Source organism: Vidua macroura, chromosome 3 (genome assembly GCF_024509145.1).
Source record: "Vidua macroura isolate BioBank_ID:100142 chromosome 3, ASM2450914v1, whole genome shotgun sequence".
NCBI lineage: Eukaryota > Metazoa > Chordata > Aves > Passeriformes > Viduidae > Vidua > Vidua macroura.
The window spans coordinates 3,331,122-3,342,203 of record NC_071573.1 but is presented as its reverse complement, the minus strand read 5'-3'; the positions used below and the strand labels follow the sequence as shown (position 1 = coordinate 3,342,203).

The 11,082-nt window shown below is 42.1% G+C and overlaps 1 protein-coding gene across 2 annotated transcripts in view; it reads right to left on the bottom strand.

Annotated features, from left to right (window-relative positions):
• Nucleotides 1-1,814: 1,814 nt before the first annotated feature.
• Nucleotides 1,815-11,082, bottom strand: part of SOS1 (SOS Ras/Rac guanine nucleotide exchange factor 1) — a 44,093-nt gene continuing 34,825 nt past the window's right edge. Inside the window, exons 14-22 of one of the 2 annotated variants that reach the window (XM_053973159.1) lie at nt 10,829-11,051; nt 10,058-10,177; nt 9,581-9,743; nt 9,125-9,242; nt 7,707-7,879; nt 6,668-6,784; nt 6,239-6,503; nt 5,081-5,199; nt 1,815-1,969 (exon numbers count right to left, since the gene is read on the bottom strand). In XM_053973159.1, coding sequence (XP_053829134.1) covers nt 1,967-1,969; nt 5,081-5,199; nt 6,239-6,503; nt 6,668-6,784; nt 7,707-7,879; nt 9,125-9,242; nt 9,581-9,743; nt 10,058-10,177; nt 10,829-11,051 — 1,301 coding nt within the window. In that variant the 3' untranslated portion in view covers nt 1,815-1,966. Of the gene's footprint in view, nt 1,970-2,251; nt 3,837-5,080; nt 5,200-6,238; nt 6,504-6,667; nt 6,785-7,706; nt 7,880-9,124; nt 9,243-9,580; nt 9,744-10,057; nt 10,178-10,828; nt 11,052-11,082 lie in introns of those variants that run through there. The other variant, XM_053973158.1, reaches the window with a different exon arrangement.

Below are 11,082 nucleotides of genomic sequence, written 5' to 3'. Positions count from 1 at the left end.
CTCTAAAATTCAGTGTATTAGCATGCTCTTACTGAGACAGACCTCCTCCTCCCTGATTTAAGAGAGGCCTATCAGAGCAGCAGGTTAGCCCACACTGGAAATGGTTTCTCAAGGATGGAGCACTCCAGTGCTCCCATGGTATCAACCCTGCAGGAGGACAATATTCCCCATGAGCAGAGAAGCTTGTTGCAGGGGCTGCTGAATGCCATGACAGTAACGTGTCACCATGGGGTCACCAGGCAGCACAACTGCAACTTCCCACACAGCAGCTGGACAGGACCTGCAAAATCACCACAGAATCATGGAACAGTCTGGGTTGGAAAAGAACCTTTAAGGGCCATCTAGTCCAACCCCCTGCAATGAGCAGGGACATCTTCACCTAGGGCTGGCTGCTGAGAGCTCTTCCAGCCTGACCCTGAACGTTGCCAGGGATGGGGCATCTTCCACCTCTGGGCTACCTGTTCCGGTGCTTCATCACACCCATTGTAAAAAACTTCCTTATACTTTGTCTAAATCTACCCTCCTGTAGTTTAAAGCCATTGCTCTCTGTCCTACTGCAAGAGGCCCTGCCAAAAAGGTTGTCCCCATCTTTCTTAAAAGCCTATGAAGTTGTGCTACATAACCCTGCCTGCACAGTTTGCAGTGCTTCTGGCTGACTTTTAGCCATGTACTAGCTCTCTACAGTAATACAGCAACTCTCCAGGCCTCCACATGAACACATTTCATTGTCCAGGCCACACCAGACCAAATCAGGGTCATTTTACCAAGGAGACAGAGAGCATCATTACAATTATTTAATTTTCTATGTGAAAAGTATTGCCATTAATGCAAACATGATCCAAGTAAGAAGCCATTCCAGATCAGAAGTTATTAACACAGAGCTGCCATGACACAAACCAGTGGCTTAGCAGTTGTATTCAACTCCTAAATGCTACAGGTTTGATTCTGCCCCTGTCCTTCCTGCTTGCAGCTGAGTCAACACCATGATTTGTGCACTGTGACTGACCCCTGGGCTCCAAAGAATGTCTACTCTAGGTTCTTGCACGGTGACCATTGTCACCTGTTGTCCGAGTATCTCACCAGGAAAGCACTTTTATCCTCCACCACAAACAGGGAACAGCATTCCCCATTTCACAAAGGAAAGCAGAAACCTACAGACATTTAAGAAATCTGCTGATTAGCAGGAGCCATGAGAGGCCCCTCCTGACTGAGCATCCTGACCCCTGCGTGGCCTGCTCTGCCTTGGCTGCACAACAGCACAGACAAAAACATGCTGAAGAAGAAATAGAGATCAGAAAATCTCAATTTTCCTGGTAACCCACTGGGGAGCTAATAATTTGGGTAACACTGCCAACAGTATATTCACCAAAGAATCCATAACCTAAACTACACCTCCTGTGGCTTGACAGTTTTTATAAAGCTCCCATGTAACGCTGTCCTCTGAAGCCAAGGTTTTGAGATCTTCACCTTGCTTTTTCTTTAGCCAGAAAAAAATGTTTCAAAACAACATTGCTAAAGACGTCTAAGAAGGAATACAATGGACAATTTGAAGATCTGACTTGGTGAAAACTGCCATTCCTGTTGATGAAATGCTTTCCCAAAGTAACGACCACACCAAAGGATCAAAGGGATCAATGGCATTGCAGGTGATTTCTGCCATCATTCAACTGACACCATCTTTAAGAGACACAGGATTTTTCCAGGATCCTGAGATGTGTTCTTCTTCCAAAGAGGGCATGTGAGGGAATTTTACTTGCCCCACGAGCCATGTGAACTGAAGATGAGACACTTTATGCTTCACATACCTACTAGAGGACATGACAGAGCTCCTTTTCTTCAACAACTGTTATCCATTACCGTCCCAGACTGGTCTGGAGTCGAAGAGCAGCATGCAGGTTTATGGATAAACCATGTCAGAATTCTTACAACATACATGTTTTGTCATGTGTATTTTGGACAGAGAAAGTCACTGTAAAAATTAACATAAGTTTGATTTTTTTCTAACATGTGTCATACAGGATGTGGGAAACATTTCATAAGGTATAATAATTCACTTTGGGAGTAATCCAGCCTCTCAAATATTATTGAATTATTATTTTCTAATATGCCAAAACCACCTCTTTAGTCTCTCATTACTAAAATACATACACTGAACTAGGAAAAATACGTACCACAAGATGGGCTTTTATCCCCCTCAGTGCTTAACTGAAAAGCTAAGTTGAGCATTTGTCCATTAATAATTTAACATATATCAGCCAAACATATCTTTATCTTTATTTCAATTAAATTAAAAACAATCTGCAAGTATATTTATGCAACATTCACTATATACACACGATTTATGCAACTGCAAGGCAATCCTATGTATGCTGATTAATCTATTGTTAGTAAAACATGACAATAGCTATGGAAGTTGACAAGTGACTGTTTTCATGGCATGACTGAAAAGGAATAGCTACTAGCCATGAAATGGATTATCAGTAAACCTTAAAAAGAACATGACATAACCTAGCAGAGATTAACAGTCTTCTAAATGTAGTATATTTGCTTCAGATGATAGTGCTGCTTTTAAAAAAAATTCGCTGTCACCTTAATGATGTAAGACTTTCATCAGCTCTATCTAAAGAAAGCAATAATTAGACATTATGCTTCCTGGCAAAAATTTATTTTTGAACTGGCACCACAGTATTTCAGAAAATAATAATAAAGTACCTCTTTGGTGAAGCCTAGGTACCCCCTACTACTCATTGTAACGACTTGTAAACAGGACCGCAATACAGTGCTTTGCCTTAATTCTAGCTCGGTTAGGTACCACAGATCTTCCTCACAGTCCTTCTCTTAATTTTAGGAAGGTATTTTAAAGCAGGGAGTAAGTAAAGCAAAGGAAAATTAAGAAGGATATAAAGTTCCCTGTTTGAGATTTAAAAAAAGTGCATAATGTTTTCATTCCGAAAACTGTGCCACTGTATGGAACTGATGGATACAAGACTGTTTTTCCTTCCTGTACTGGACATTATTGATCATTACACAAATACAGTCTCTGCTCATTGGCCAAAGAAGTCTCTCCAGACTGTTTTCTGGTACAATCAGCTGTCCAATTACTTTAGAACAAAGTCCTGCATACTAAAACGAGAATAGCAAGTTAACCGGGTTTTCCACTAGAAAGTCTGTTTTTGCAATTCCATTTCTGTACACTACATTTCCAACGCATTGGAGAGTTCTTAGTGTTTGGCATACACATCCCAACTCCTTGACACCACCAGGTTCAGTGCATCCATTGCCAGCAACAGACATAGCACCAGGAAAATGCGACTCCCAGCGCGAGGGACAGTTCAGGAGGAGGGGGCGTTCTCCAGCAAGGGTGGCCCATCCCGATGCATCGATGGGTGCGTGTGCTCCCTTTTGTAAGTTTTTGGAGGAAGCTTTGGGATATGTTGAGAAGTGCTTTGTCGTGGAGGAACGGGTGGTCCAGCAACAGAAGGGAGTTCCACATCCTGCGGTATCAAAGGCGGCGACGGCAGGTGCCTCCGTGCTACATGTGGAGAAGGTGTCTGGGGGGGAGGGGGCGTGAACGGAGAGGGGCTGTTTGGGAAAAAGGTGTTACCAAGTTCGCTTTTTCTCCCCAGGGGTGGAGGCTGGAGGTGTAGTGGTGAGCTAGAGAAAACATCTGGAGTTCGCACAGGCTCCCGTGGCGGTAACTCGGGGGGGTTTGCAGTGGTAACACAGGAGTCAGAGATGCAGGTCCGATCAGGCACCGAGTACCTTGGAGAATACACTTTAGAGGTTGGTTGCCTGGGAGGGATTGCTGGTGGGTTGTCCAGGTGTGCAGAAGTAATCTGAGGTACACAAACACTTGAGTCAGTAAAATCCCGCAGTGGCAGCAAAGCACAGGGCCCTGCTGTGAAACAGGAGCCTCCTCCTGCAGTGCAGCATGCTCTTAGCAGGGCTGCAGCAACATATGAGTGAACAGCCAAGGATGGAAGGAATGAAGATGCACAGAGAGGGACAAGGGCAAGGCAAAGAATGGTCAAAGGAACAATTTCCATGCTAGTTCCAGGTCTGCTTGCTGGGGAGGTTTGGATATCTTCCACCACCTCCCCAGTAAGCACTCAGAGCGGGTTAACACACGGGAATTTCTTCAAGAGAACTAGAAAAAGGGAGAGGCTAATGATGCTGAACAGGGAAAAAAAAAAAAAATTATGCTAAGAAGATGGAGTTAAGTAGTCAGAATTATGGAAGTGAACAGTTCCCAAGCTGCAGACCATAGTGACAGGATAACTGATCTCCAACACCCTATCATGTACACAATGTTTTCAAATACATTTCGGAAGGACTTCAGATACATTTTGGTGATGTGTCAAGTTCTGCTGACTGGCAAAACAGTTGCCTGTAGTCTGAAAATAACTGCTGAAGGGCCACTTAGAAGCTCTCTTCAAAGACATATCTGCTCTGAAGTAATTTTGAGTGGGATTTTCAACTCTGAAGTCACAAACAAGCTTCCACTGAAATCAGGTCAAATTTGACAGTGTCTGCAACAAAGGTTGGATCAGATCCCAGCTGCCAGACAAATGCAAAAGGAAAATGTAGCAATGGCTTAAGCAGGCAGGCAGACAGGATGGGTAAGCAAGAGAGGAAAGCAAACACTTGAGCACCAAAGCACGAGGATCAAATATTCTGGTGAAACTTTCCAGAGGACTGAGCTGTGCACAGCAGTTTCCATCATTACTGTCCATCAGTTCTTACTCTTATTCATATATCCTAAAACGATACTCTGGAACAATTAATCCCAGATGGAAACACCTGCCTGAAACCTCAAGTTCTCACAGGCAATGCAAGGGCCTGAGCACAGCACATCAGTACATGAGACATTTCTAAGCCTAAATTTAGGTCCCATCTGGTTTCATTTGTTTGAGGTCAAGACATAGTGAGGCAGAGCTGTGAAGGCTTGAAATACATGGCTGCTTACTCTTTCACATGCAGTTCTTCAAAAAATAAATGTACTGTCTTTGAGATTTACTTTTCTGTCATACCCACCCCTCTTCTCCCAGAAAAACAAATGACCTTTTTCCTGCTTACTTACTTTTGATGGGGAGGATTCAGCTGGGGCAGATTCTGGTCTTCTTCGTGGAGGAACAGGAGGAGGGACAGGAGCATCATCTGAAGTTTTGGTAAAGTTTATGGATGACACAGAAGCAGATCCTAAGGGACAGAAAAAAAAACATTGATAATGATGAACTGTTGGCTCAATATTGCTGCCAATAGAGGTGCCATAAATAATAAAGCAATTGCTCATAAAAAGCATAATGAATCAAGGAAGTGGTAAATAAAGACAATGAAACAAGCCTCTAACTTGCAGCTGCCAGAGAAACTGCTTTTCTGAGCTGCAAAGATCTCTGTGCCATCAGCTCCTGAACTTTCTTAAGTAATCCTTGAGACCAAAACCACACCACAAACTTGTTCTTATGTCACAACAGCACTAAAACAATATCCTGAACCTGCAACCAATGGACCGAACAACAAAGAAATGCTTTCTCCAGAGGCTTTCCGAAGACCTGGCTTGGACAATGGCACAGCTCTGCTAAGGAACTTCTGCCTTTAGGAAGTCATTTCACCTTCTTGTGGCAACCAGCTGAACACAGGAGTATCCTCTGAAAACCCTCATATGTGAAAGGAGCCTACATCCATTATTAAATACTGAGGGCACACCATAAAATATGAGCTTCCTTGTATGTTGGGAAAGGCAGAAGAAAAAGAGGTGTGGATAGGTCCTGATGGATTTAAAGCAAGTAAATACTGATTTTAAGTTCTGCAGGAAAACCGTCCATGTACACTGAAATGAGTTCTGAACTGCAGGCAGCAGAATAAGGCACCTACAAACAGCCCATTTTTTATTCTCAGTGTTCACCATCGGATACTCACCAAACACATTCATGCACACACATCTCACGAGTTTGTTTGGGACACATACGGGCCCTAGAGATTACCTCTGCCTTCAGTTTTGACAGGTCCTCCAAAGACTTGTAACAGTCCCTATATAATACACCTAATTCTGTTCAGTTTCTCCTTTACAGCAAAAACTTTTTAAAGGAAAAAAAGAGCAAGAAATACTGAAAGCCTTTGATCTGCAAGGAGACAAAAGCAATGATTTTTACAGCCGCTGAAGAAGGCTAAACCTGATTTCCCCTGCCTAACACCACAAAATAGTGGTGAGTGGCACGTGCTGCCTGTGAGCACCTACTTGTGTGGAAAGGGCTGGAGGGGTCCGAGTCGAAGACGCTGCAGGCGTCGGTGGTGCTGGAAGTGGCAGAAGCCGGGGGTGGGGTCAGCGGGGTGCGCGGCGAGTTCGGCGCAGACGCCGTGGCTTCCGCCTCACTCTCCGGGATGCGGCTGTAGCTGATTTTCCTTGGCTCCTGCTGCAGGGGGGTGGGATGTCTCATGGTACCTGGCCTTGGGTTAGAGGGACGAACACCCGGGGACTTGAGAGGATAGCTGTACTTCTTGGGCTGAAGGGACAGAAAATATCAACCAAAATCAAAAGGCTTAAATGGGGATCGCTTAAAATGTTGCTTTGCAGTCATGAAGTCAGAGATCTGAAATCACTCCTGCCATCTCTGAAAGACAAATGCAAGCACTTTTTGAAAAAGAAATACAAAAATCAAATACTAACAAATCTTGGAGGAGGCTTGACATTTCGTGGCTCTATCTCCAGTGACTTGTTGAACAGATAATCTGTAAATTCTGTCTCCACGCTGTTTCCCATTGGATTCAGGTTTTCAAAAAATCTCTGCAATACAAGAAGGCAGACAACTTTTCAGCTAAGATGCTTCTTAATACTGCTTGTTTCTACAGCACAAATGATCCCAACTGTTCAAGAGAAGAGCGAAAATGCTGGAGTCAGAGGTAATGACAGACTTAAGCTATTAAATCTGCTTGTTGCCAGGCCTTTTTTGGACATTGCTACTGCTATGCTTGGCCTGAAAACCAGCTGTGCAAGTACCCTAAATGCTTTCTGCAGTGCAAAATCAGACCAGGTTTGCTCAAACACTTCCAGAAGAGGCTGCAAACAATCCATCTTTACACTGATGCAGGGAAGACTGCTACCACAATGCATTCTGTCAAAGCCTGAGGAGAGCAAATTAAAAAAAACCCTTGCAGAATTTCCTAAGATAACCTATCCTGTGATGCTCTGAAAGCACACAGCTCAAAAGATGGTAAGAAAAAAAGAAAAAAAGGAAGAAAGGAAAGCAACCAGAGAGGATACTGCTTAGACAACACCTCAGACCAAGGAAAACAAACACCAGGAGAAAGAAAGAAGTATCATCTCCATCAACAGATGATGTAAGCACAGTGCTATCAGGTAAACATAAAAGCAGTGGAACAGAGGAGGAAAAGACAGCTGGGCTCACTGGACAAATAATTGCAACTGAGTGAAGGACAATGAGAATCTGCCAGTTTCAGTTCCTGTCTAACACTGATCAATAAGAAGATCTACCAATGTCCCAACAGCTGAGAAAAAAAATGAAACAAACCCAAGAAACTGCAAGCATGGAGCTTTCTGCCCTTTCTTACACTGAGACCCAAGAGAGGTTTTATGACAGATGTGCTGCTCATCTCTGGTTCAGTCAGACTGAATCTATGTGAATTCAGTGTGTCCTCATGGTCTGTCAGCTGGCAGAATCACCACAGAAGGAAACTGTGTCACTCACCCTGATGTCAAATTCCACTCTTAAACAATATGGCTGGTTCTGGTACTGCTGGATCTCCCCTGTTATCTCAGCTACCTTCCTCCTCTTGCTGAAGTTTATAAGGTCTTTCCCATGGCGCTTGAGAAATTCAGGATTGCCTTCTTCTGTTTTCAAAATGTTGGTTAAGTAAATCCCTAAACAGCACAGAAGAGGTTTTCAACACAGAGTACAAAACAAGGAGGAAGTCACAACTGGAATACAAGGAATCCTTAAAAAAAATAATTTGTGCACTGCAATTATTTAGAAAATGCCTCTGTTAGGGTCAATAAGAGAATTGCACCTCACCTTCCAATAAGGGCAACAATTTAAATATTTTAACATGCCTTTTCCAGAAAAATGCCTTTTTGCATCAATGTCCCCAAAGCCTGTGCATCTTTTTAGGAAGCTCACACAACTGAACACAAAAAGAGGACACTGAACAGGAGTGCTTTCGCTTAACTCCTCTTCTCCATTAGACACCCCAGCTAAACTCCAAAAATTATTTTCAAGTTTTATCCTGGCTTCATAATTGCATCAAATCATTTGATTAGGAAGCAAAAAGTGCTCTCCACTCCACTGATCATGGGGTCTGGAATTGTCATTATGACTTGACATAAATAACTGAAGCTATTCACATGTGACCCTGCTAACCTCTACTCATCTCTGAAGCAGGACAGAAGGTTTCTTAGTTGATCTTATCTTTCTTTGCAGAGCTCTGGAGTATATCTTTCCCCAATCTGTAAAAGGCCAAAAAAGCCATCAACACTATTTTCTTTCAGTTTTGGCTTGAAGCCTATGTTGGACAAGTGCACTGTCCAGACTTGGAACTGATCTGTAGCAAACATTTAAGTGGCTTGCTTAAGAACAGGAGTGACATGTACTTAATATCACAATCTGCTAAATGTCAGCAATCTACTTCAAAGAAGAACTGTTAAATCTGATGATAAAGAGGATGCTTGCTTTCCAAACTCTGTTTCTACAGAAATAAGTCTTTTTAATAGAAATGAGACTGTAGTTGTATTTCTTGGAACACTTGATGAGGAAGAGGATCTTTCTTTTTCTCCCAGACAAGGGCAATAATATTTCTAATGTGACTGCCTTCTATTGAGAGTATTTCTGGTTGTAACAGTTCAAACCACACTCAAAGAAAAAAATCAGCAAATATGGAAATAGGATATTGCAGATATACTCATTTTTACTGCAAATAACATCTTCAATGAATAGTCACTTCAGGTTTTTTTTTTTTTCACATATTCGTGTCTGGGCATCTGAAATTCCAACCCACCTGTCCTGTTAAAATCGACTTTTCTCTCTATTGTTCACACTCTGTTTAGTCCCTAAGCTCAGTGCTTTCCAAATGTTAATGTGGGACATGGCTCATCCAAACCACATGTACTCACCAAAAAAAGGCACACAAGGAGGATTAATGGACCTGAGTTTTGCCAAGTATTTCTTATAATGGTCCTCACTCAGCTCATAAGCTTCTTCTAAGATCTTCTTCTGGCGACTTGGAATTTGCTTAAAAGAGAGATCAAACAGGAGGTTTGGAAAAAGAAGATAAAGGCATGGCCCAGCAACAATACTGAGAGTAATGGTCTCCCACTGGTACTTGAATCAGGGACCATGAGGACAGTGCCCCACCATCCTGAGATGTCTTTCTTAAGTGGGCATGGATTTCTTGCTTCTGAAAACAAGGAAAAAACCCTCTCTCTTACACCCTGGTTGATTAATTTCTCGAGGGATTTACTTTCCTTGCTCCTTGGAAGCAGGTGCTTACTGACAAGACAGGCTTTCAGTGTAGCCAAGGTACCCTGCATGACACTGCCATAGCAAAAGTGGAAAACATTTCACTGTACCTCAAATGTGTGATCCAACCTATAAACTGCTGCGGAGTTCATAGCACTGACAATCTCAAGGACACCATTAAAGTTGTTTAGCTCTTGAAAAACTTGCAGGATCTCAATTATCCGGCTCACTACAATTACTCTTTCCTCTAGGTTTTCTGTTTCTACAATGCATCTAAATACACAAGAACATTGGGGTTTGTATTAAAGCGCTGATGAGGTTTCCAAAGTCAAATACTAAGTTGTAACACAAACAAATACGATTTTATCAAATTACTTGAGGTAGTTCTGAAAATGTCTTAGAGATTTGAAAATATTCTAAGAATAAAAAGCTTGAGACCACTATGTTAAATTTCTCACAGGGACCAGTTTTAGCATCTAAACACCAAAACAGGAATTCTCTCAGAACAGAATTTTTCACAGTACACTTGTGAATGGACTGTAAATGTCCAGATATGGAATAGGTGCAGATTCAGGAAAGTCACTTACTTCTCAAACCACAGAGTTAGGTTAGTTGTATGCCTTATCATTTTGAGAAGGTTGGGAGAATTAATTTCTTTATCTTCCTTTGTCCACACACTTCCAACTAGTTCTGATGGCTGCACAGCTCTGGAAAAGGAGATGTTTTATCAACAAATGTAACTAAAAGCAGGAAAGAAGGTATTATTTTTCCAAACTCTCTTGATTTTCACTGAATTTGGAATTCATATTTAGAAATAAATTCATATACAATGTTAGGCTGCCCTCATGACTAAACGACTGATATTCTTTTTTAGACTGTAGATATTTCTTAATCTATGTGACTCTTAAGCATCTCTGTTCATCTAAATGAAGAATGAAATCTCCATCCCATTCACTGTAACAAAATGTGAGTTTCCAATGCCTGAATAATTTCTTACAGAGAGCTGATGAGATCTGACACAGTCCTTCATTTGCTACACAAACCAGGATGTGAAGAAAACTGATTTAATAATTGTTCATACTTCTCAAAGGTTGATCTACTCAGAAAATACCAAGAGAAAGCTGGAGCACAAGTCAATTAACAGTATGCAACAGTCACACATACTGCACATTAACTTGGGGAGGATAAAACAAATATTGTGTTTAAGAGAGCTTCCTCTGAAAAATGGAAATGAACACACACCTCTGGTAAAGTCCCTTAATTTCTGTGGGGCTTTACATCAGAGGCCCACAGAAACAATTTCAGGCACAGGGAATATTTTGATTTGTGCCACGTGTTTCTCAGCAGAGGAAAGTTACCTGTAAAAATCTGACTCCAGCAAAGTGAGCTGCCGAGCGATTTCTATGGGATGCAGAGTGAGCAAGTCAAAAGTCTCTGTGTGGCCTGGTTTGCTGATGTGCCACTCAATTGCTGGAGGGGGGCTCTCAAAAGTGATGTTGTGGCTCGGCCCAATGGCTTGTGCCTGCTTTTTCCTGTTGATTATCTTTGTGATGGATTCAACCCACTTCTTCATGGCTTTGCCTGGCACACAGAGAAAATTATTATTTAGTTA